General features: G+C 41.5%; 1 protein-coding gene across 3 annotated transcripts in view; it reads right to left on the bottom strand.

The window, feature by feature from the left end:
* EPHB6 (EPH receptor B6) overlaps positions 1–27,319 on the bottom strand; it is a 72,362-nt gene that overhangs the window by 28,728 nt on the left and 16,315 nt on the right. For 2 of the 3 annotated variants that reach the window (XM_027899765.1, XM_027899764.1), the window contains exons 2-4: positions 24,453–24,671; positions 13,970–14,034; positions 9,611–10,307 (exon numbers count right to left, since the gene is read on the bottom strand). In XM_027899765.1, the coding sequence (XP_027755566.1) occupies positions 9,611–10,307; positions 13,970–14,034; positions 24,453–24,546 (856 nt within the window). In that variant the 5' untranslated portion in view covers positions 24,547–24,671. Of the gene's footprint in view, positions 1–9,610; positions 10,308–13,969; positions 14,035–24,452; positions 24,672–27,319 lie in introns of those variants that run through there. The other variant, XM_027899766.1, reaches the window with a different exon arrangement.

Below are 27,319 nucleotides of genomic sequence, written 5' to 3'. Positions count from 1 at the left end.
GTGGATCTAAAAAAGCTAGTTCATACGCATGGGTTATCTCTTCCACGTGCAAAAGCTGTTCATCCAAACAAGAAGGAATTCAGGCAAAAAATGCCAGGAGGCCTGCATGTTTGAACAAGGAGCTCCTAGCTAAACTCAAACAAAAAAAAAGGAAGGATACAGAGGACAGGTAGCCTGGGAGGAACAGAGAGGCACTGTCCAAACATGTAGACACATGGCTAGGAAAGCCAAAGCCTGCCTGGAATCACATCTGGCAACTGAGGTCAAAAGCAAGAAGGGTTTCTCTAAGTACAGAAGTGGCTAAAGGAAGACCAGAGAAAATGTGGGCCTACTGCTGGGTGGCACGGGGGTCCTGGTGACATAGGGTATCTTCTTCCCATCAGTCTTTATCAGCAAGACTGGCTTTTAGAACTCCAGGCCCTGCAGACCTGGGAGAAGGCGACTAATATTTAGGCAAACTACATAATTCCACAAGTCCTAATGGGATGTACCCATCAGGCTGATGTCATTTTGAGGCCACTCTTGATAACCTTTGAATGAGTGTGGTCATGCTGAGAGGTGCTTGAGTAATAGCATGCAGCTTGGGCTCACCTTCATCCTTGGGATGATGACGGAACAACTAATTCTGGAAACCTTTTCTGGGCACACAAAGGATAAGAAAGTAATTGTGAGCAGCCAGCATGGATTCTCAGAAGGAAACTCAGGCTTGACCAACCTTCTAGGATGAAATTTCTGGCTTGGTAGATGAGGGGAGAGCAGTGGATAGTGACTTCCTTGACATTAGGAAGGCGTTCCACACCATTTCCCATGATATCCTCATGAAGAGCACAGTATAGGCTTTAAGCATTGTCTCCCATAGTATCCCCACAGACAACCTGAATTTGATGAAGTGTGGGCTAGATGAGCAGACAGTGAGGTTAATTGAAAACTTCCTGAACAACTGAACCCAGAGGGTGATGAACAGTGGTATGAAGTTTAGACAGAGGCCAGCATCTAGTGGTGCACCACAGGCCTCAATACTGGGTCCAATATTGTTCAACATCTTTATTAATGAAATGGATGATGACTGTACACTCAGCAAGTGTGCTGATGACAAAAGACTGGTGGCAGCGACTGGTACACCAGCAGCAGGCTGTGTTGCCATGCAGAGGGACCTTGAGAGCCTGAAAAAATGCACTGAGAAGATCCTCATGAAGTTTGGCAAGGAGAAGTGCAAAGTCCTGTACCTGGGAAGGAATAAATCCATGAACCAGTATAAGCTGGGGGCTGACAACCTGGAAATCAGCATTGCAGAAAGCATTCTGGAGGTCCTGGGGGACACCAAGTCATAGAGGAGCTAGCAATGTGTCTTTGTGACAAAGAAAGCTAAAATGGTATCCTGGGCTGCATTAGGGGAACTGGTGTCAGCAGGTCAAGGGAGGTGATCTTTCCCTTCTACTCAGCTTTGGTGAGGCCACACTTGCAGTCCTGTGTCTAATTCTGGACTTCCCAGTAAACTAGAGACATTGACATATTGGAGACAATCTAGCAAAGGGCCACAAAGATGCTTAAGGGAATGGAGCATTTTCCACAGAGGGAGGACCTGGGAGAATTGGGATTGCTCAGCCTGGAGAAGGCTTCCAGAAACCTCATGAATGTGCACAAATACTCAAAGGGAGGATGCAAAGAGGACAGAGCTAGGCTCTTTCAAGTGTTGCTCTGTGACAGGTCCAGAGGTGAAGAGCACAAACTGAATCACAGGAAGTTCCCTCTGAACACATGGAAACACTTTTTACCATGAGGGTGACGAAGCACTGGAGCAGGTTACCCAGAGGGGTTGTAGAGTCTCCCTCATTGGGGAAATTCAAAAGCAGCCTGGACCTAGATCTGGGCAACCTGCTAGCATGACTCTACTTGAGCAAGGAGGGGTTTAGGTGTCCTGCAGAGATCTCTTCCAAGGTCAGCTAGTCTGTGATTTTCCTTAAACATATGCAAATTAAAATGTGTGGATAGAACCCTGTGGCCTCGGCTGCCTCACTGCCAGATCATTCACCACATCTGTGATTGTGGGTGGACAGGGAACAATGAATGGAAAGTTCTTGACACTAGGCTACATCTCATTTCAGATGTTCAGAAGTGAAATGAGAATATGATTGTCACGTTCCCTCTGAGGGAGGAACCTGAGGAAAGACTTTGAACAAAACAGAGAAAAGTGTAAAAAAAAGCAAGAGGAAAGATGATTCATCTGCGCAGTTCCATTCACATTGCAGAAATGGCAACTGAAGAACTATGGAGTGGAATATCGAGCAATTTAGGAGGAAAGATCTCTCCACAGTGACTATTTTTTTATTGTCTAGTGAAAAAAATAATTACTACATAAACCTATAATCTCATGCTGTTATTTCCAGGAGGGATGGCAGATACAGAGAAATGGTCATGCTTTGAAACTCTCGTTCTGCCCCTGGGTATTTCTATTTCCAGAAGAAAAACAGTAAAATGAAATCATACAGCATATTGCAAGCAAAGCTGATTTACAGTAATTAAACATGATTCACATCTCCCTCACCTTCCTAATGAATATATAGCTATAAAAAAATACTATTACTTAAAATTTGTTGTTACTTATACTTTACAACTGAAATTTTTGCCAAAAAGGCTGGACTGAATACAGTAGACACCAACTGGCCTCCAGCTAAAAGGAGCTAAAGAATGGCCTCCAAGGGCAGGCACTGCAGCTATCACGAACTTTCTGCTTCCACCTAAACCCTGCTTCTGCATCCAGTCACAGAGGTGCTTACATTCATGAGCACCTTTATCTCTTTTCAAAATTGCATAAGATAGGCTAGCTCACAGCACTCAGGACCTTAGCCCGCAGATAGCAATAGTAATTGTTCCCATGACATGGAGTTTTTCCTGGCATTGCCTCAGTCCAGTCACTATAAATAGTCAGGTCAAGTCAGGAGGAAAGAGAAAAAAATTCCCTGGCAATTTAAATAGGCAAAAGCCACTTCCTTTTATTCAAGCAGCCACAGTGAGCCTAGGGCCGTCTTTACACACACAGACAGAATCCATCTCTCATTTGTTTCTGAAGGATCTTACCTTACATTCCCTTCTTACTGCAGATGATGGTATCAGGGCTACTTGCTCTGGTCCTGCAATGTCTGCAGATGACTATTATGCTCATTGGAGATAGTCATGACAAATATCCAAGCTGAAGCAAGTCTGCCATCACTAGGACTCGCATGTTTTGCTTTAGTGAACATTACCAATTCAGGAGAAAGACCCAGAGAAAGCCTGAACAAGAGCAGCTTCTCCTGAAACACCTCCACTGTGTGCCTGCAGAACAACTTCACACAAAACACCAACACCAGCCAAGCCACTGAAGGCCTAGTCACCAGCGATAGTACGACTTATCACCCCCCAGGCACCAAGACTTTCCAAGAAAACACAGATCTAGCTCTCATTGATTCACAATATCCAATGTGAGGACAGAGGGTTGCAGAGCTAGCACCTCAGGGGGCAGAGCAAGCTGCCACTTCCCATCAAGTCAAGGCTACTATGAACGGAGAAGGCAGAGTTCGGAGTGCGCAAGCGCTTTTCCTTCAGCTTGTCTCAGTCGTTTCTCATATCTTGGCACAGTGTCAGAATGCCACAACAGTTCAGCTGGGCACAGCTCATCTCAGACATTGACCCAGTTTTCCTCAGCTACAACACTCAACCCTGTGTTGCCTGTGTTTGCCTGACTGCTCACTAGAGACAAGTTCCACCCGGAAGGCCAGGGGAGCAGTTTCTGACAGACTTCTACTAATAACAAATATCAAAACCAGCAGAGAGAAGTGCTGGAATCATGGAGTGGCATGGGGGAAGAGGAGTAAAGCAAATGAAAATCAGGAGAGGACAGGCCAAGAAACAAAGAGATTAAGAAAGAGAAAAACGCATGGGAAAGCTCACTCAAACAGTAAGGCCGGAGAGGAAATATTCTGAGAACTAAACAAAATGTAGCAAGGGGAGAAGGACCAAGAAGGGTAGTTGGGAACTTCAACAGAGCTTTATGTACCCCCAGTAGTGGTTTAGGGAATGTGATAGAGGTGACACTGACTTTTTGTGCACAGCTATAATTCAGAACTGAGGTGGGACATAGGAAGACACTTTGAAAAACATAAAATTGCTCTCTTCTTTACTAAGACAAGTGTTCTGTTTCTTATACAGGAGCTGTGCTCCCAGGTGTACTGTGGGGCAACAAGTATAAATACTAGATGTGAGAGTACTGTAAATGAACAGTGCCAAAGCCGGCATTGGAGTCAAAGTGGGAAGGATGAATTTGCGTCCTAGGGAAAACTGGATGTGCAGAGCTACAGAGGGCCCCAAATGAGAATGACTCCAAGCAAGGGATGGAGTTTGGCACTTAGAGGGCAGGATAATGGAAAGGAGTACTGATAATATTGCAGAAATATGATGTAGACATTTAGACCTTACATCTGTCATAATTAAGACAGATAGCATAACTAGCATGCAGAAGACACACTAGAAAACAAAACATTAAGTATTTTTTAGATAAAACATTGCTTTTTTTTTCCCACCCAGAAATAAGCTTGTGACTGGCTTGTGGTGATAGGAAGTAAATTCCCACTGGGCCAGGCTGTTACTGTACATCTTGCATCCTGTTCTGAGGGAGGTGGGATCAGAGGGAGGTAGAAGCAAGTCATGGTGAAGTAATAGTGCCCTAGGTTGGTCTAGTTTCATTGCTGCTACAGCTGTTTGGGTGGGGAAGAGACAGTAGAAAATAAAAGACACATAAGGAGAGAAAAGTGTGAATTTTGAGTTTTAAAGGAAAGCATCAAATCAACTGAGATATAATAAATGAAATGACTAAGAACCAACCCTTTCCTGCTGAACTGTTGATAGGAGATCAGTTGAGTAAGGGATTTTTTAGTTAAAAGAGGCAGAGCTGAAGCAATTACTATCTAATTATACATGGGAGGACTGCCAGGGAATGGGTTGTGTGAAGGAAAAAAAGGCAAAAACAAGAGAGGAAAGATTTGGGCAGAGTAAGGATGAAATACGAGTCTAGAGCAAGCACTTGATACAGAGAAAGCAGCAAGCTACTTGAAAAGCACCAGAATGTATGTGTATGTAGTAGAACAACTGATGAAAGGAGCAATATGGAAGGGGAAAAGAAAAAAAGAAACAAAAGAAAAAAGGTAATCTAGCTCAGGGCACCAAACATTATTGTCAACTGTGAGATTACCTTGAAATTAAAGCTCTTACTCAGGAGAGGCTAACACACTGGTTATTTTCATTTTGAAAAAGAGTAGGCTGTGGGGTGAAAACTTAGGGCTGGCATCAGCCACCTAATGGGAGGATATGAAGAAGGTGCAGGCACAAGGTGGTAGAACATGAGATGACACACACAAGCTGTAATAACCTCTTATTACATCTCACTAAAATCTCCTTCTACATAGGAAAAAGTAATTTCACCACAGGTGTTGTCAAACTCTGGAATAGTTGCCCAGGGACATTGTGTAATCTTGATCTTTAGGAATAATGAAAACTAGACTAGAATAGGCCTTGAGTGACATAACCCAATTTGGTCCTGCTTTGAGCAGTGGTTGGAGAAGATCACTTCCACAGGTCCCCACAATGTAAATTATGCTATGGTTTTAAAGGAAACATCTTTTAAGTGATTAAAATTTGAGAAGAGCTTATTGTGCTTTTTTCTTTGCTTATAGTTATGTGCATATTTTTATCAGACTACTGAAGCTTTTGCTCTAACATAAATCTTAGTATTTTCTTATCCTTATATACTGATAAAAGTTTATCCAGGATGGTCAGAAAGGGCATCTTTTAGTAATAGAAAAATAAACATGAAATACTCCTTTGATTCCTTCTGCAATCAGAAGGGACTACATATAGCCATAGGACACTGGCAATTTTACAGAATCCTTACAGCTACTGCAGATGACAGGCAGACTTTTTGCTTGCTTAATACTCTTAGGGAAAGAAGAGAGAAGAAGCAGGCATGTGGATGGCTAACCTCTCTTCCTCCTCCTCCTCAGCCAGACATAGGGAGAAAATTGGATGAGAAAGTTGGTGGGCAGAGGTAAAGAAGTTATAAAGACCGGGAGCTTGTTTACCAATTACTATCACAGGCAAAACAGACTTGGCTTGGGGAAATTTAATTTAATTTATTGCTGATTAACATAGATTTGGATAATGAGAAAACAAAAACAAACATTGAAACAACACCTTTCCTCCTCCCTCTCCCAAGCTCAGCTTAACTCTTTCCACTCCAAACTTGTTCTCTCCTCCTCTCTCTGACGAGAGTTTTCTGTCTTCAGCTAAATACATTTGTACAGAGGTGCCACAGATATGGCAAATCAGTTAATCTCTATCCTGAGCTCTGTCCTTCTTCTTTCAGAAGTCAGCTTAGCACTTTAACTAGCAGTCATTTCTCATCTTCTTTTTGTCCACAATGCAATTTCTGAAATACTTTAAAAATGTCTCAGTAATGAATTCAAAATATTGTTTTCAAAAGCATCTGGTAACTTAAATCCTATATGACTTTTAACTAAATGGGAATGATAAGTAGTGGGCAGTGTATCCCATGAAACACATTATTTAATTGTTTGTGGGGATGGATTCAGGAACAATTGTTTTCAGTAATGAATATGCCAATCAGAGAGAAGGCTTGGGAGAACAGCCAATCAGCCCAGAATTTTGGGAACCAGTAGCCTAGGACAGCCTAATCACACAGAATGTTCTGCTTCCATCCTTCTACGAGGAAAAACACAAGTTGCAAAAAACCTTACCAGGCAAGGTTCCCTGTGTGTATAAATCTACCCAAAGAAAAGGAGCTAAGGTCCCAACTTCCTTTTTTTCCCTCTGTAAACTCCCATTCTCCTTTCTGACCGTTCAGCATGAGAAGTCTGCTCAGATAAGGTCAAAAGTGAATCCCATACACAGAGTACATCCCACATCAGCCAGAGGGCTTACGAAAGGTTGTTGTTTCACTCTTCTATCTAGCTGGAGAAATTTGCCATATAGTAAAATACAGCAGTCAGTCTCATAAAACTAATAAAAGAAAGTATCTTAAGTTATGATAGGGGGCAGGGGGAAAAAACAAGGGCTTTCTATCTATCTGCTCAGAATGGCTCTTGGCAGATTCTTTGTTCTAAATAAAGAGGTAACAGCTGGTCCAGGAAGGACTCCACAGGCCTGCATATGGTGAGGGGGAAGGCAATGCCCACACACTCTTCTACTAAAGTGTAAGAAGGAAACTTGCTTCTCCTTCCTATCCTTGGTTGATTCTTCAGTGTTATTAAGAAGAGCTCTCTGCAGTATCATCAGTAGAAATCTCCCCTTGGGCTATTGCTTTTGTTCTGTATTTCATCTAGAACACTGTAGCAGCTCTGTATCATGGTGTACTTCTGTTCTTAGGAAGGGAGAACATACATATAGAGGCAACGTGCTGGAAAGGACTCCACACAAAGAAACAACAAGCAAGGGAAGAAATCACGCGAACTGAATGTGGCTCCATTCAGGACAGTAACATATTGTTAGCAGGAGAAGAGATCAGGAACACTGATCAAGCCAAAGGAGTTTACAAGAAACATGAGCAGAAAAAAATACCCTCTAACATTAAGATTCATTATTTGGTTGTCTTTGGCTGCTCTAAGCTGCTCGTGGAATCTCAGGAAGTAAATGATGGGAGTGGAGTTTTGCAGTTTGATAGACTGTCATTGTTTCAGTTATTCCTTATAGTGTTTACCATTTTCATCTCTCTCCAGCTTCTGTGATAATGAGGCTGCAAGGAAGTATCAGCTTTTACTGAATGGTACAAAAAATGGAAGACAGATTTTTTAAATTTTTATTTACCAAGCCTAATTTCATTATTTTTTGAGTGCTTAAGACTACTATCTGATACTAAATTATTGACTGGCATTTTATCTAAACTGTGAACTAGTCATGCTACTGATGCAGACAGCAGAACTAGTGCCATATAGAGCTGCTCTATGTCCACCTGAGCCTACTGTCTCAGGAGAAGCACTATAGGAACGTAGTTACACACACACTTTAATTATTCTCAAAGTTTAAAACAAACAAAAAGCACTTACCAATTTTAATTGCTTTATAAGTCTCCAGCACAATGACCTGTATTTTAATAAAGCTATTTTACATGACTCAAATCACTTCATGAAGCACAAATGTAAAGTAGTATATTGACAGCCATTAATTATCTGTTGCACTTGCACTTGGTGTTAACCAGAATATTTATACACCTAATGCCCGACTCAAACTCTTATTTGAATAAATTATAATCCGACTTTAAAATTGTATCTGCAGCCAAAACTTGTTTCCACATTACATTTATTTTTTAGATTAGTAAGCGTGGTGCAGCAACATTTTACATTGCTGAGAGATTTTGAGTAGATGCATATTATAACAAAGGAAGCAGGAGAAGAACATCTTACAAAAAATTACATAACCAACAGAAGCAGTTTCCTTTAATGTATAGTCTTAAGCTTGAGATAGGAATACAGTCATGACATTAGACTGGGTGTTCAGGCTTTTGGCCCAATATCACTTATGGGTGATACATAATTTATTCTATTTCCTCCAACAAACACAGAAAATATAATGGGCCCCTGGGCAGAGAGTACATTACTGGTAATAATAATACCATTATGACTAATTTTTCTTGTCAGGTCAGCCCTGACACATGTTCCCTGTCTCATCACCAGGCTACTGTCATTTCCCTTTTTTTTTTTTTAAATTACTAGTTCCAACATCACTAGCAAAAGGGCCATAACTAGCTAGGAAAGTAGATTCTATTAGCTCTGAGCTCAGGTCTGCTCTATGTGGCATGTTTCTTTGAACACTGTTGCCTCTTGCTAAAGAAGTGGAGTTATGGCAGGTCTGGCTACTGACAACTCCTGGTAATTCTGTATAAGTAGCATAACAGGCCGTCTCTTGTGGCACCTTGAACTAAGGCCTGAGTGGAGTTTCCAACTATGTTTTCATCACCATGAAGTGGTGTCCCAGCTTCAGCCAGACAAGGTAATTTCTGCAGTAGCTGGGAGGGGGTGTGGCTGAGGGGCGTGGCCAGGCCCCAGATGTTATTCTGTACCACTTAGGGTCATTGCCAGGGGCAGTGGGACAGGACTTTCCCTCCTGAGGAGAAGGGTCTTCCCTCAAGTCCGGAGGAAACGTGGCAGGGAAGAGCTGATTGGTATTTGTCATGGACTTTCCATGCAAATTATTTCTTTGTCTTATACCTTTCATTATTAATATTGTTGCTGTTACTGTTCATTTTCTTATTTCATAGCTGTTTCCACTAAATTGCTCTAAACTGTGATCTTTGCCTTTTATGCTTCCAGTTTGAGGGAGACGGGGAGCAAGCAGCAGCATAGTTTTAGCCAAAGCACTAAATTGAAGAATACCATTCCTAAACCCCTCCAGCTCCAATTTGAGGTGCTAAAAGTGTCAGAAGAGACTATTAGTAGGCGTTCCTTTTAAGAAATGGTTTAACCCCCTTAGCTCTGTGAACTTTTTGCTAGTGCCAAATACTGCTGATACAGAGAACCAACAAAAAAGTAGCTGCCTAAAGGGTGGAAAAAAAAGGTTCTCTCACCTTCGCAGGCTCGTTCATCATCAACAGGCTGATAGCCAGCCTTGCAGGTACATCGTCCAATGGCCACCATCCACTCCCCTTCTCCGTTGCAGTGCAATCGAACACTTGAAGACCCCGTCGTGCTTGTTTCTTCAGCATTTGGCACACACGTCCCTGGTGACTCCACCAGTGAGGTCCTCTCACCTCCAGCAAACGTTTCAGGAAAGGAGGCAAATCCTTTCACCACAGCTGGGCACTTGTAGAAAAAGACTTGGACTGCCACCAGGGACATGCAGGCTCCTGAGTCCTGGAAGGCCAGGTAGAAGCCATGCTTTGTAAGTGGTCCAAAGCTACGTACTTTAACATTCATCTTTACTACCTTCCCAGTGCTGTCCACCTGGGAAAAGCTTTCATCAGCTGCAATAGTATCCACTTTGGTCCAGGGGCCCTCGCGCCACTCTGGCAGGTCCTGAGAGGCTATGTCAGCCTCCGACTGGTGATAGTAGAGTGTGAAAGTCTCCTTGCAAGAAGAGGCCACAGTGCGCATGCTGGCACAGTCTCTCACCGAGAAACGGAGGCGGACATGGACTCGGTGAGCTCCGCGTCTCTCTATGAAGTGAGTACGCAACCAGTTGTTCTGCCCTGGTTCAGCCACATTACAGACTTGAAAGGTCCGGATCAGGCGCTTCTTGTCATCCAGGACACTTACCTCATCCCACTTAAATGGAAACAGGGGAAAGAAAAGAAAAAAGAAACAGAAAAAAAAAAAAAAATCAGTGCTCAACTACATCAGAGATACAGGACAGCTCTTTGTCTTCCCCTTCCTTCTCATTGCCATGTCTGTGACAAGACTCGAACCTGCTGATGCCGTGAGCAGCTCAGCACTCTATACAGGACAAAGTATGACCCTGTAAAGAAGAGTGGTCAAAGTTCTGAAGTAAGAACTGTTCTGACAGAAAACATAATTAATACAAACTTGTCACATGGCATTCAGAATCTTAAAATTGGAGAGTCACTTTCTTCCCTATTTCCCCATGCCTTATCTCCAGAGACAAGACGCATGACACAAACAAATGAGACAGAGCAACAGACACAATAAAGTCCCTTCTACCCAGCTGTACCACAGTTGGATCTATCCTCTGACATCTCCTATACACACAAGCCACTCTGCAGGGCCACTACAGGGGCAGGCCCAGATCTGGTTTGTGCCAGGAGGAAGGCACAAAGGAAGGACAGGGAGGGGTTCCTGTACTGGAAGCGGGTTACTGTACAAAGCTGTAAGAGAAACCCCTTCTTACCCTCTTAGCTGGCTTTATAGAATAGGTACAAGGTCGTGAGTATGACAGAGGAAGTGCACAGTGAGAGAGAAGAGAAGGGACCTGATCAAGCATTCTCGTGAAGATCTGACCAACAAACTTCTTGCAACAAGATCTGCATTAAACCCATACCAAGAAGAAACAATAGCAAGTTACAGTCATTAGTGACTCTGTCTTGCATGAAAGAGAAGCACCCACTTGCAGATCAGAACATCTTTTTAGGCAAATTTGCTGCCTTCCTGGGGCCCAGTTTAGGAATGTCACCAGACGATGGAAGAGCTTAGTACAGCCTTCAGACTATTACCCACTCCTGCTTTTTCACATGGGTACTAGTAACATCCCAACAAAAAGTACAAAGTTGATCATGAGAGATTTTAGGGCCCTGGGAAGAATGCCAAAAAATTCAGGAGCACAGGTAGTGGTTTTCCCAATCCTCTCAGTAACGTTGAGACACTTAATGTGTCACTTAGTAGAAGAAACAAGTGATCCCAAGATATCAATACCTGGCTTCAGGACTGGTGCTTCTGCCAAAATGCTTGTTTTTATAACCATTGAGGAATCTTTGAGACAGGAGGTATGCTGGGACCTGACAGGATCCACTGTCCCAACAGGAGAAACGTATCTTTGCTCATAAACTGGACGGACTGATTGAGAGAGATTTAATTCAGAATTGATGAAGGAAGGGCATACCAACAGGAGAGCTGGAGGTAAACCAAGAGTTGGCATGGCATAGCCTGGGGATAGCAGTGCTGGTGGAAATATATATGCTGCTCCTGGGAGCATGGAGTGCTCAGGAGCACAACTGAAATATTTGTACATCAATGCACACAGTGTGAATCATGGAATGATAGAACACCTGAGTTGGAATGGACCCACAAGGATCATAGAGTCCAATTGCAAGCCCTGCCACAGATCCACCACAAGAATCACACCATGGGCCTTAGAGTGTTGTCCAAACACTCCTTGAACTCTGGCAGGCTTGTTGCTGTGATCACTTCCGTGGGGAGCCTGTTCCAGTGCCCAATCACCCTCCAGTTAAAGAACTTTTTCCTAATATCCAGCCTAAATCTCCACTGACACAGCTTCATGCCATTTCCTAAGGTCCTATGACTGGTCACCAGAGAAAAGAGATCGGTGCCTATCCCTCTGCTTCCCTTCATGAGAAAGTTGCAGACTGCGATGAGTTTTTTCATTTCCTCTTCCTCTTCTCTTGGAACGAAGCAAGTGACCTCAGCTGCTCCTCATATGGCTTTCCATCTAGACTGTTCACCATCTTTGCAGCTCTCCTTTGGATACACTCTAATACATGCCTTTCTTATATTTCAGTGCCCAGATTGCACACAATATTCAAGGTGAGGCTGCCCCAATGCAGAGCAGGGCAGGACAATCCCCTCCCTCAATCAGCTGGTGATACTTTGCCTGATGCCCCCCAGGACATGGGTTGCCCTCCTGGCTGCCAGGGCATGGCTGACTCATATTCAACTTGCTATCCACAAGGACCCCCAGATGCCTGTCCAGTCTGCTCTCCAGACTCTTGTTCCCCAGTCTGTACATACCCCATCCCCGGTGCAGAATCCACCTCTTGTTAAATTTCATATGGTCGGTAATTGCCCAATCCCCTAATTTGTCGAGTTCTCTCTGCAGGGCCTCTGCCTTCAAGGGACTCAACAGCTCCTCCCACCTTGGTATCAGCAGCAAACTTACCTAGAATTCCTTTGAGTCCTGAATCCAAGTCATTTATTATGGCATTAAGGCACACCAGCCCTAAAAGGGAGCCCTGCAGAAACCCACTGTGAAGGGGGCTACATTTGGTTGGTGACTGGTCAGCAGCAGTATTTCTTGGGCAAAATTCTAGGGCCAGTTCTGTGCAAGGTATTTATCAATGACCTGGATATAGGAGTTGAAGGCACCATTAGCAAGTTTGCTGTCGAGGCTAAACTGGCAGGTGCTGTCAACTCTCTGGAGGGACAAAAGAGCTTGCAGAGGGATCTGGATAGATTGAAGCATTAGGCAGTCACCCATGGCATGAAACTTAACAAGAACAAATGCCAGATGCTGCACCTGGGATGGAGTAACTCTGCACACAAGTTTAAACTGGGAGAGGAGCGGCTGGAGAGCGCCCTGCAGAGCGGGCCCTGGGGGTGCTGGTGGGCAGCAGCTCAGTGTGAGTCAGCAGTGTGTGCCTGGGCAGTCCCGAGGGCAAACCATGTCCTGGGGAGCATCAAACACGGCATCACCAGCCAGTCAGAAGAGGGGATTATCCCACTGTGCTCAGCGTTGGTGTGGCCTCACAAGGAGTGTCGGGTGCAGTTCTGAGCCCCACCATTTCAGAGAGGTGTTTAAGTCCTGAAATGAGTCCAGAGGAGGGCAAAAAATCTGGTGGATGGGCTGGAAGGCATATGCTGTGGTGAGCAGTTGAGGGTTCTGGGTTTGTCTAGCTTGTTAAAAAGGAGGCTGAATGGCAATCCTCTTGCTATCTGCGGCTTCCTGAGGAGGGAAAATGGAGGGAGGAGCTGATCCCTTCTCAGTGGGTCCAGTGATAGGATGCATGGGAACGGTTCAAAGCTGCATCAGGGGAGGCTCAGAATTGACATTAGGAAACATTTCTTTACTGAGAGGGTAGTCAGACACTGGAACAGGCTCCCTAGAGAGGTGGTCAATACTCCAAGCCTGTCAGCATTTGACAATGCCTATAACAACATGCCTTAACTTTTAGTCAGCCCCGAAGTGGTCAGGTAGCTGGACTAAGTGATTGCTGTAGGTACCTTCCAACTGAAATATTCTAGTCTAGTCTACTCTACTCTATTCTATTCTATCAATGCGGAGGGATATTTATTTATATTAGGACAGTGGAAGGCAGATGGTAAGGAGGTGACAATAGTATCCCGCCCAGTATTCTCCTCTCTTAACAATCTGGCTTTGCAGAACACATTGTGTTCAAATTGTTCACATGTACAAAACCCATAAACAAAGTCTCACTGCTTCCAGGTTCCCTTTCTTCATCAGATGCACGCACGTCTTCCCAGCAGAGGCACGGTCAGAAGAGGACAAGGGAAATGCTTACCCCATCAGAAGGGTGTGTGGTCCAGCCAATCTCTGAAGTCTCTTGAGTTGTATCCAGAAGTATTTCTGTTTATATTTAAAAAAAAAATAAATAAAAAGAGTATTTTGTGCTATTCCAAGTCAGACTAAAATCTTATCTGTTCCTTACAAGATTGTCTTGTAAGGCTTCCATACACCAAAAATATACATTAATGTTTTGAGATTAAATATGACAGTTATGCACACACTAGCAAACTAAGAAGGCCTAAGATAGGGGCAGAGGCACTGGGCACATAATCATGCTAAGTCATGATTAGCAAGTTGCTTGGCAATGTTCTGACCAGACTTTCCCAGGCAAAGTGTAATCACACTGACAGCAGGGAGCAGAGTCATCATAATGAACAGTACAGATGAGGCCACTCTCTTTTTGGAAAGGAAAAGGCGGGACAGAGAGATGAGTTACATGAATGCATGTCAGTCTCCTTAGGACTACGGTTGCCTGTTTTATTTGTAGGTGTAAATGTGGACACAAGGTCAAGACACGTTTGTTTCCAGTTCTGGAAACAAATTTCTTTTGGGGTTTAGGATGACGACCCAGTTGATCCCGTAATGGATTCACTTTGTTCTGGATCTGGGCATTACATTGCAAGCCTATGTAGGAGTCCCAGTTTTATCAGGAAAATTAGTATGAAATAGTCTGTTGCATTATCCTGCTCAGGAGTAGGGCACATGCAGAGTTTCACAGGCCAAGTTTATTCCCACAGCTGGTCTGCATTTCCATTGTTATTGAATCTACTGCTGGAGGTAGATACTAGCCTTGACGGCTCTTGGACATGTTATTCTCTATTTGGGTACAGAGAAACACAGAAGAAATTGTGACAGTGCAAACTATAAACGTTATCATTCTCCAAAATACTTGTCAAGGTCTGAGATGACCTTGGAAGTTACTGGTAAGGAAGCATGTGCACTTTAACGTGCAGATTTATAGTGAGAACATAGAAGAAGAACAAGACTCTCTGGAATAGATATTTATATGTGTTGATAAACACTGTATGAATCAACTGCTTTTTCTTTAATTCTGGAAAACTTAATTTGCTTATTTTGGCTTTCCTATTTCCATTTTGTTGCTTTAAAAAAGCAAAACCTTAAAAAACAGATAAAAAAAGCCAACCTAGAACCCAATAGCAACAGCCAGCTTATTTACAAATAGGATTCATTATTCCTATTCCCCTTGTAAAAGTTTATAGGTATGATTGTTCCATGTTTTATGCAGGAGAGAGATCCTCAGTGTTTTCTATTTCCAATTTATGGATTGCTGATGTCACTATCCATACCAATGCACCTGGGGATTCACTCCACATTAATCATCAGAAAGGAAAGACTAGACCCATCCTAAAGCAGATATGATCAAGTGAGGAAGTTTATCCAGACCTCAGCCTTCATTGGTGTGCCTGAACTATGTTCCCTATATTCCTACAAGAGACCTTATATTTCCTAGACCTTCCTGAGGAGCTGATTCCTTGATTCAAAAGCAGTACAAAATACCTGGGCAGGCTTGCCAAAACTGAAAAGAGCATACTGGTTAAGTACAACCTCACTAAAATTGTCTAACAGACCTTGAGAAATGCTGAGCAGCTCAGAACTCAAGGGTAGCTTGGCTCAGATGGTTACTCTGAGCAGCAGAACCTCTGCAAAAGGCCTATGTCTCCCTGAGGCACAGTCTTCCCTAGGCTGTCCTGGCAGCAGAGGAACTTGGCATTCCCCCACACCCATTACGGTCTCAATTGCATGGTCTGGCACTGTCTCATGTCATTACTTTGCCACTGGGTTCTCAGACATTGCCTTGATATGCTGAAATAATATACAAGGTAATTTTTCAACACAGAAAGAACTTTTTTTTCTAATCAGGTTTGAGTCTCCCATTTACCAAAGTATAATGCCTCTACCCCATGGAAACTCTAGAAGAAAATAAAATAGAGAAAAGCTAATCAGGGCGCAGAAAGCCAGATAAAAAGTGAGAAAGGAAAGAAGAGGAAAGAAAATAGAGAAGACTTGCTCAGCAGACTGCTTGCCATGTCAAGCATACTCTCCAGATAGCTTCTCACCAGTGAGCAAGGTAATATTTATCAAGCACATAAGTACTTCACAAGCAAACAGAAACAGGCAGCCTGAAGCAGACAGAGCTGTCCCTCTCACAGTGAATATTTTAAGTCAGAAAGCATTAGGAAAATAAGAAAAGTACACGAGAATTTTGTGTGCATAAATCTCATTTCACAACCTGCAGTCCAAAGTCCCTTGCTATTTTAATTCTCTTTCTCCCTCTCCTACTGGCTCCATGCCTTGAATCAGATCCCCAGTCACACTAGCTGCAGGCACACTCACAAATCTAACAAGTTGTTAAACTGCTCTCTAATTCTGAGGACAACAGGCACAGTATGGTTCATGTTCACATGCCTAAAAATTCCAACTCCAAAGAAGTGCATGGCTGCATCCAGCCATCTCTGAGGAGTGGTCCTTGGTCCACCCTAACTTCTGACCTATATATAGACACTGTTTATAAGTTTAAGTGTTTATAAGTTTAACACTGATTTAACACTATGAATGTGTACAGGTACAAGCCTTCAATATGTCACTCCATCAGTACTGATGATTGATGCAGCATTCCACATCCTCAGTGTACTCAGTATTCTGCTGCTCTTCAGTGCAGATATAAATGATCTGTTCAGCTGAATTTGCCAATTTGGAAAAAAAATGGCTTACACCCTTTCTATCTTGCTCAAAATCAAGGATCTTGCAAGATCATGTTAGACCCAGGCTCAGTCCAGTCCCTGATGCTGCTAGAGGCAACACTGATTGAGGTCATCTCAGAGTATCAATGGAACTGAATAGAACACTCCATTCTACATTAAAAATGGGGAATAAGCAAGACATCTGAGCAATCTGGAGGCTTTTAAACACATGAAATGATGACAATTCTTTTTTGACTCCTGCTTTAATTTCAGTTTTGAAGAATGATATTGCAATTTCATATTATGAGAGTTATTTTAGTTCAAAGAAGAGAAAAACAACTGATGAAAGATTCTCCTGTATTTTTCTTCCCTGAACTAAAAAGAAAACAATCATATTTTACAGAGGAGTCAAATGGGTTCATTACAGTCTCTGCAAAACAAAATTTTAAACTAATTAAACTCTCATTGAAGTATCCTTTGTTCTTGCAAGCCAGAAAGAGTGAAAAAAAAAATCCCCAATACTTGAGCTAGTACTAGTCTGTACTTACATCACAAACCAACCTCTTGGGCTACATTATACTATAATGTCAACATCAAGATCAACTGGCCAGTCTGGAAGTTGCTATTACAGATCAGGATGCTCAAAATAGGCATGTTAATGATTTTAAGGTTTTGGATAGCCTGTACCTTCAACCAAGACTATTTAGTGCTTACATTACAGGTAAAATGCTCTCCTGATGTTGAGAGGATGACAATTCACCCTTAAATAACCTTAATGGAGGCAAAGATGGCCCAGCTGCTTTCTGAATTGAGGAATACTTGTCCTCAGTGTCTTAACAGTGCAGTGATGCAAGAAGGAATTATACAACCCAAGCCTGCCCAAACTATAGCCGTTGACAAGAAAGTTGATCCTGAGAAGACAGCAAAAGAATCTCTTCACCTGTGGGATGAGAATCTGGTGCAAAGAATGACCAAACCATTGAATTACAGAATGAAACAAACTGGAAGGGAGGTACCAGAGGTCATCTTTATCCACACTCTGTTCAAGGCCAGGTTAAATACAATAGGTTGCTCAAAACCTTGTCCAGTTGAATTCTGAATATACCCAAATGTACATGTACATCGCTAGATAAGGCAGTACGGTAAAAGGTAACATTCAGAGAGTTAACTTTGCTATGGAGTTGAATGCCCCAAGCAGCAAAGTTCTAGCAGACTTCTTGAAAAGAACTGAAATGTTACTGAGCTTATTCTGCCTTCTATGATCATGCCTTGAACATGAACAAGTAGGAAGACTGTGAATGCTCTCTAAGAAGGCTGGAAAGAGAAAGAATTCTCTGGGCTTGTGCAAAAATATTGTTAAGCGTTGTCAAATCCAGTAACCTCACATAAGCAAGGTTGCTGCAGCTTCACGTCTCTGGGTGCAACCAATAGCAAGGTTGAGTGGGTATTCCCAACAGGCACACACACAAACATACGTAGGCACTGCACATATGTGAATGGCCAGCCACGAAGATTAGCAAAGATAGAACCACTCACCAGTCATGCAAATAGAAACAGCACCACCAATGGCCTCATCCTGCTCCCCTTTCTGGGTGGTTAGGATGAAGGTTTGTTAGAGGGAAATATATATGCATTTATATACAATACGGATCCCTGCCATAACTGTCCTTAACCATTTAGTCTCCAGAAGCTGACCTCTGGATCTGTCATCTCTCCATATGCTGGCACATAAAGCTTGCAGCCCTACTCCTTTTGCTAGTATTCAGCCTCACTCACTGCTACATCCCTTCACACACACAGAGGCACGCTATGGATCCTCTACTAACTGGCTTTGAGCATGCAGCCTACCCAGTAGCTAGGCCCTGGATTCTTCTTCTCCTGGGTTGCTGATACTTGGACTTCTGAGCCTCGAAGGTCTGCAGCCAGTTGCTGTAGTGCTGCCCCACTCCAGAGAATCCTACGTACATGCACAAACACATGCACAGGCACACATACTGTGGATCTCTCAATTAACTAGTCTTAGACACTCAGCCTACCCAGGAGCTGGCCTTTGGATCATCTTGTCTCCGGTTGCACTGAGATACACAATATATAGACAGGACTCCTGAAGAACCCCCAGAACTTATAGTGACCTCAACAGTTGACCTGGACCTCCTGACTCCCTCAACAGATAGCCCTCTCCATCTGTCTCACTCGCAGAGATGCACACATACAAATGCATGTCTCATTCATCTTCCAGACTCTCTGGCCTTTCCCTGGTTTCTCAACCCACTTACTCTACTAACAAGCTAGTCTGGCTTGATATAGAGATCACAGACTCACCAACAGAAGCTCACTCACTCCAGTTGCTTTTATCACAGATGCACGGATCCTATGACCTGTGGTCCAACCTGAGTTCCTAGCACTTGATTTTCATCCATTTCAGCTCTCTGGTAGCACTGACTTATGGGCCACTACGATCTGTGGTTCAACTCCAGTTGCTGATATATAAATGACCATGTACACACATACAGCTGCAGAGTGTTTACACAACTGTCACCTTATCTCTCTACTTTCTCACACATAATCCTCCCCAAAACCACCTTGATCCCTCCCTTTTCCTACCTATGGTTCCTCTCCTAAACAACCCACAATAAATTTTGTAGAAGCCCTAACTGGTCTTCCTTACATCCCCTAATAAATACCATGGCCCTGCTGGCACAACCACCTTCAATCTCTGCGGTGTTCCAGATAGCACTTCCATTTACTTAACCTAATGCATTCCATTCCCACTCCATGGGCTGGTCACAATCCTGTGAAAGCCCTGGGAGAAGCTGGGTCGGGGTGCTTACTTCTCTATTAGGTTATTCAGTTCCCCTGACTTTCATTGTTCCTCTGAGCTCCTTTGAGCATATGGAGAGGACTCTTATCAGGAGCCTTTTAGCACTCAACTGAGCCAATATATTTATGCATGGGGTTCTACCACCTGGAGACAGAATACAGTTGAACATTTGGGAAGCCTTAAACACACTAGAACTTCTTCCAAAATTAAGCAGCTATTGTGGTGAAGTAAAATCAATGGCCAGTGACATATACAACTGTCACAACTATTCTGTTTTTCAAAAATTAGTTGATGAAATAAGTAAAAAAACCCCAAAAACAGTCAAAAAATCCAACTTGTTCATAAACTACCCAATACAAAGATTGACATTATTTTTTAACAAAAACTATCTTTTTTAACATTTAGCTATGACTTAACACAAAAAACCAAGCTGCAGGTTATGAAATATGTCTCCTAATATAAGAGAACATATAAAAATCCAATCTATATGAAACAAAGGAGTTTGAATTTTTTCTTGGATAAATCTATATTTTGAAATGATTCTGCAATCAATGATCTTGTATTACTTCTCTACTCGTACGCAATTAATTTAAGAAAAGCTCTTTGGAGCCAATGGGCTATGTGTTTAGTAAGTTCCACGAAGCATAATGTTAATTAAGTACTTGCTATGTCAGAGCAAAATGCTGATACTATCAGAATATCAAAGTTGTTCTCTGAAAGAAGGAATTCTCACACCCCAACCAGGAGTTATGTGCCATCTGTGAAAGAGAGAAATGACAGCCAAATGGTCTAGGATAAGGAAATACACAGCTTTTTGTAACACAGATTTTTACTTTATGAATGACTGTGTATTTTTGTCTTTACCGGCCCTTTTCTCTCGTTAAAGCTCTAGCGAAACTGCCAGTACTAGCATGTTTTGGTACTTAATCTACTGATGTCAGAAGACACAGACATCAGGAAATTAAAAGAAAAAAAGAAGTTTCACCTTTCTATATGAAATCAAATTAAATTACAACTTTTCTAGTGATACAATATAATAATGTGTATTCTTCTGCAGCTTAAGAGGTTCATTCTGCAGCACCCACTATTGAGTCTAGAACTTGGATCCAACTGCTACTGCCATCAAACTGGCTACTTTTGATGATGGCACAGTGTGACTTCTAGTGTTTATCTATGTTTTCCTGCTTACTTTTTTTCATAGACATTAAAAAGCAAGCTTATATCTTCTGACGTTTCACTGAAGGATATTTTTTAAGTTCCAGATACTCTACACTACAAGAATGCCATTCTTTTTCCTTGAAGGTTTAATTACCTTTGAATATAAACAGCGTTAGCTGCAGCATGAATAGTTCCTACTGTCCTACTAGCCTCTGAGCAGCGAGGGCTAGCCTGCAGTTTGGGAGCAGAATCAACACAGGACTATGGTACATGCCTGGGAATGTGGGTGTTCTGGCATAGGGAATGCACACGAATCTACTCTGTAAGAAAATTAATCAAACAGAGCTGCTGAGACTGACCAAAAGGATAGTCCCGTCTATTCCCCATTTATAAACAAGCTGCACATCCAAACAAGTCTCCTTCACCTTCTGCATGTCTACAACAGGATATTCCTCCGGGAAAGCCCTGGGCCTTCCAAGCATGCAGCAAAGACTTTGGCATGCAGGTAAGTGCCAGGAAAGAACTTGGAAGAAAATGTTTGCCAGGATTTTAATAACTCATGTGAATCACAAGTAGCTGAAGTAAAAAGGCAGTTTTACTTTTTCCCCCCCTTGAAGTAAATTAACACTAATTTAAACCTCTCTTTGTATATACTAAACTGTGTATAATAAATTAAAAGATAAATGTTTTATTTTCTCTGAAAATTCCTTTTGAGGAAAGTATAGTTTTCCTCTACTTCAAAGGCAAGTCAATTTAAGCAATCAGTACATTATTTTCAGCAGCCCAAGATGACAACCAGTTAATAGAAAAGATAGGGGGAAAAATGAAATAAGAATGTCTGACCTCGCTACCTTTTTCTTCCATGTTCCCTTTTGCCAAGGAGGCACTTTCAATGCAAAGAAGTTCTACCAAATTGGTTCTACCAATAATTATTCTCTCTCTATCTTGCACTTCTGGAAGATAGTTAGAAAGGTTGTCCAGCCATTCTGCAGGCTGGAGAGCTTGTTGTAAAACAAATACAGTCACTTACATGCAGAACACATAATTCCTTTGGAACATATTTAATGAGTTCTGCAAAATGAATTCTGCTTGTGTTTATAGGTGTAGACATTTATAACTCAGTCAAAGTAAAACCAATATTCCACATAAAATTCATCTCAGCGCCCTAGTAAGAGCCATTTCATTAACAAGTTATCACTTGCTCTCACCTGTCTTGACTGCAGCCCATCAGGCATTCTTAAATTCTATGCTTCACTAACTTTTACAATCAGAAAGGTTAACCTAAAATGTTAACTTAAATGTTAAGTGATAAATTTTAATTACACATATACATATATTTTCAAAGAAATAACATTTCTGCGTGTCTTTGAGAAAAAGGAAAAATCCATTACTTCACCCAGCATGTAGCTCAAAAATTATGCTCTCCAAACTAAATCCTCAAAAACTTTTGCAGAGCCAAAAACATTGGAAAATATAATCTCAATGAAAACTTTCATGCAATCTTGTTTCCTTTTGTAAAGCTAAAATAACAAATTTACAAATGTCTTCTGTTCGCAAAGCAATTTTCCCTCATGTTTCCCACGCACTTTTTTTTTCGTACTGTAAAAATCATGTCTGGAAAACTCTGGACAGACATGCTCATTCCTACCAAAATTAGTGTGTCCAAATACTAGAGCTGTATCAGATTAATTCAGCCTAATGATTCCTTTTTATGTGTTAAACCCAACAACAATAACAACAAAAATATTTTCAATTGCTTACAAGAATTTCTTTACTTCTGAGTCATGAAGAAGTCTGAAGTCGCACTAAGTCTTGCAAAACCATGCTGTCTTCCATTTATCAGAAGTATTCTGCATAAAAATTATTTGCTCTCTTAATACTGCATATAAAGATGGTTTGAATACTTTGACTTTTCTCTTCCCCTCTCTACAGCTTGTCCTTCTTTTCTTAATTATTTACAGTAAGGTTTAGAAAATTTAAAAAAAATTAGTATAAGGAAAAAATGATTTGCATTCAGACTGCGAAATCTAACTCAAATGCCTGAGAAACACTTGGAAGAAAAATTACCTTGACTGATTTTCCCACTCAATTCTCTTCAGTCAGAGGTGAGACATATTTTAGACACCACCTAAAAATTCTAAGAAACATTACAAAAACTAAAGACAACACTGGATATTCCCTATATTTTTCAACTAAAATCTGAAACCTGAAGTTCAAGTTTCTATCATATATAATTATGAGTCAACAAATCAGCCAAGGGCCTTTTTTTTCCTTATGGACAACCCTGTACTAAAGCAAAGCTTTCTACATAGTTATCATCAGACTTTCCTCCCCTACTGCATAATTTTTCTTTGACTTTTGACCACAACAAAAATACTTACCTCTGAGATGCAAATCAGGTTAGGATTGAAAACCTAGGACCATGCAGCACAGTCACAATGAAGGTGCTGACTCCCCTGACTCTGAATTGAGAGCTGAAAATCAGCTCATGGGAATCTTTACTGCTTCATCTCCACAGGCAAAATTTTAAATTTTACTGTCCTATTTTAATCCAAGCAATTCAACTACGTGATCTGTGAAGCTGTATCACACGGTGCTTTCTCAGGTCTTTTATCTCTACAAACTTACAGGAGTGAGTACAGAATTCAAAAAATGTCAGTTCCTACAGGCATCACTGAGTTGCTTCATATTTGCAGAGAGAATTGACTTTTTCTCCCCCTTTTCTATCTCAGTTCCTTTACCAGTTACACAAGGAATTACACAGTACTTTGCAAGATAATTTTAAAGTCAATTTTAATTAATAGAATTTCAGAGATATAAGAATTTGTATTGCAATCTTACACCAATTATTTAGTTTCTGAACTCCTCCCCCACTCCTCTCCCCTCCTATTAAGAGAAGGGATGCTTTAACAAGCTTTCCTCTTTTTATTAGACCTCACACTATTCTCTTTTCCTATCCTCTAGGTCTTTCCTTGTCTCCCTTTGATTCCTCCTCTCCTTTTTCAGAGGCTTTTAGAAATGCAAGAGATGAACATTCATCACAAAGCAGTACAGTTCATTGAGCACATGTAGCTGCAAGGATATTTCTCGGAACAAACAAGAGGACTGTTTACAATACCTCTGCCCTTCTCTAAGTCTCTTCCATAGCTCTCATCTTATCTCCTGCTCTCATCGCCCTCCCTCCTACCATCCATTCTTTCTTCTAGCATTTTCTTGGCCTCCCTTTTCTGCCCACCTTTTTTTCCCTATTCTGCCTTCACTGCTCTCTCCCTCCTCTCCTCTACTGGCTGAATGTGAACTGCCTCTTCTTGTTAATGCAAAGCATTCTCTCCACATCTATTATTTGAGGCAAGTTGTTCAAATGTGAGAAAAAGACTCTCAATTTCAACTCACTGTATGCTGCCTTGTAGAACAGCCTAAACATTCAGAGATTGTTTCACAAAACAAACACAGTGCACGAATAGGAACACAAGAATAAAATACATGCAAAGCATAAACAAGGAGCTTATTTCCTGACCAAAAAAAAAAAAATTATTCTTTGAGGCAGTCATTTCTGAGACAGCTAATAGTAACGTTCATTAATGGTCTTTCATAAGAGAGCTTGCCTCTCCCACTAGAAACAATACTAAAACTTTTACATCTTCAGAGATTGTAATCAACCATCAAACAGAAAGACAAGTCCTCTGTGCTCATCTGGACTACGAGAAGTATACTGGAGGGCACACCTTTTTTTTTTTTTTTTTTTAAATCTTTACAGAAAACTTCATTAGGTTGTTGCAATATATATCTGTTCTTACCTTCTAGTGAGGTGACTAGATGAAAGAAGCAGACCATCCAGATCCAACCCATTCCCGTCACTCTCCTTGCACTGATGCCACCATTAGAATCCATGAAGATTCTCTGTGAATACCACCATCTTTAACAAACACACACCAGTCCCTTGACACGGTCAGAGATTTCTTGGAGGGTTTTAATATCTTCACAAATCAAAACACAGAGGTCTTCACACAGAAATACTGTTTAAGGAAAAACAGAAGATGGAAACAGAAATCAGACCACAATAATACAAAACTGGCAGTTTTTATACACCCATTCCATCACTTATTACTTCTGAGGTACAAGTGAGACAGAGAAGCACAGACTCAGCATTTACCATAGACCTGGCTCTTAAGACTTCAGTCAGTCACAGGTGTTTTGTACACTGCCCGTACAGATTTTGAGACATTCATGGCATCAGTGAGAGTGGGTTCTCTCACTCTCAATCTGTCAATCTGTACCACAGTACGGGATGTACCCCTGTTGAAGTCCTGGCCCTTTGTATCTCTGGCAACGTCTCTTAGGTGTCCTTTCCACTTCCGCTGTATGTTTTTTAAATTCTGTCTCATTTTGCCTGTTCAGGACTCTGCAGGGCAGTAGCTATGACAGGAGAGTTTTTGCCAACACAAATCTGCATGGCTGACACACTTGTAACTGTGTATCAGATGCAGGCATTTGTCCCTTTAAGCATACGACTGCACAACGTTAGTGAAGGTGGACAGTATTTTCCCCACTGATATGCTGTACGTGAGGAAGCAAACGTTGTGATATTTAAGGTCAAATAGGGAGACTGCATTACAGGCAGAAAAAGCAGAAAAAGTCTAAGTTTATCATCTTAAGTGGGAAAAAAATCCAAACAAAACTCTACCACCACCATTAAGAATCTGACACACAGGCTTATCTCACAGAAAAGGAGCAGCATGTAGCCTAATCCAGCATTGCATGAGATCAATCCAGCACAATAATTTTGCTAAGCAAGGTAATTTTGGCTCCATCTGCCCAATTCTCAGCCCACCAGAGAAATATCACAATAATATGTAGGTTGCATGCAAAAAGCTAGTATGTTTTGTTTCTTCAAGTGCTCTTTGCGCAGAGCATTGAAAATACTTCAATGTCTTCAGTGAGACAGTGAAGCGTAGCTAAGGAGAAAGAAAAAATGTCTCAGGCAATATGTAGAAATGGCTCAATAACTTGGCTGAAACAGCAGAGGGAAGAGTTGTAATTAAAAGGGGCAGCCTCAGTGCAATTATCTGAAAACCTTGCTATGGAGGATTTGAGTAAGTTGGGCATAGTAGAGAAAAAAGCAGCCTGAGGAGCATGCAAAAAGGCAGTGGAGTGCAATTTGATTTTCTTTATTGGAGAAGGGGAGAAATTACTGAACAAGATGGAATAGTTCTCTCTTACACTGCCCCCAGTTAGAACCTAGAACACCAAACACAGTTGAACCAAAGGCACTCTGGGCATCACTAAAATGCAAGGATACTAAAGGAACCTCAGCAAGAGACAAAAACTTTGATTCATGACTTATAATAAAAGAGAAAAATAAAATCAGTTCAGTATATAACAGAGGAAAAATGAAGATGGTATAATATACAGGTACTGCATATTAGTTAATGTATGTATCACGATGTATCACAGAAGAAAAACACCACTGGATGTAACTGTAAAAAGGAGAACATTTCAGACTGAATGATCAGAAAGCCCTTCTTTGCAGACAGAACTATCCAAGCACATAGCAGTGTCCACCTGGAACAGGGCTGAAGACTGCTGCCTGAGCCACAAAAATCAAGACTGGGTACACCAGAACCAAGCCTGCACGACTATTCTATATGGAGACATAAATACTCATCGTTTATACTGCCAGTCAATCTGTAACATTATAATATCTAAAAGCTTTTTTATTAGGCCAGTAAAATCCTGAGAGATGGGGACTTCTAAACATTCATTTTGAAGGTAAATAAATGCAGAAACAGAGGTCAAATAAACTGAACACAACTTTCATTTCAGTCAATGGGACTGCATTCATTTACAGAAGGTTTGAAAACAGCTTACAGCCTGGATTTTCTCATGCCACGTAACTAATGAGTGGCAGAGCAGAAGACAGAACCCAGATACACTCTGGAGGCTGAATCTCAGGCAAAAGTATTGAAATTACCACAGATATAACTAAAAAAAAAAAAATCCCTTGTACAGAAAAGCTTCAAGGAAATCCATTTTTCTGCTTCCCTCCTGACCTGCAAATCTCTCTTACAACATCTGTTTGGCTTACTCTGGTCAACCCTCTATGCTAACAAAGTCGCATGGCTCTTAATGAGGAATCATACAGACTTTGTTCAGATTAGATTGGAAATTATTTTTTCCTGAAATAAACTGTGACTAAATCAAAAAGCTGGTTATGATTAAGTAGTTAAAAACAGGTAAATTTGCCTTTTTTATTTTTTAAATTTTTTAAATTTTATTCTGCCTCTTCCGCACCTCAATGAAAAGTGCTTACTCCACAACGAAAGAGAGAGACAACATTATGGAAGCATTTAAGGGAGAGTAGGAGGGAAGCACTAGCCTCTCTGAATTAAAGAGTACCAAGCCCCTAAATTGCTAACCACTGCCCTGCCCTTCCCCCTAGCACTTGATGTGTATAGAATCTGACTACACCCAAAGACGCTCATCTTTCATTCTTCAGTTCTCCTACTATTTCTTCCCTATACCAAACTACGTAAACAGAAACCTCAAACCATCCCAACTTTTAAATCACTCTCTTCTCTTGTCCACACAAGCACCTTTTCACGGCTCCTCATCTAGCTACTTCTTCCAAAACTGCTTCCAGAGAGATTACTTCTTGCTATGGAAT

Source organism: Empidonax traillii, unplaced genomic scaffold (genome assembly GCF_003031625.1).
Source record: "Empidonax traillii isolate 1590-97213 ecotype Southwest subspecies unplaced genomic scaffold, ASM303162v1 scaffold688:size580741, whole genome shotgun sequence".
In the NCBI taxonomy this organism is placed as follows: domain Eukaryota; kingdom Metazoa; phylum Chordata; class Aves; order Passeriformes; family Tyrannidae; genus Empidonax; species Empidonax traillii.
The sequence above is the reverse complement of the archived record's forward strand: the minus strand, read 5'-3'. Positions and strand labels throughout refer to the sequence as shown.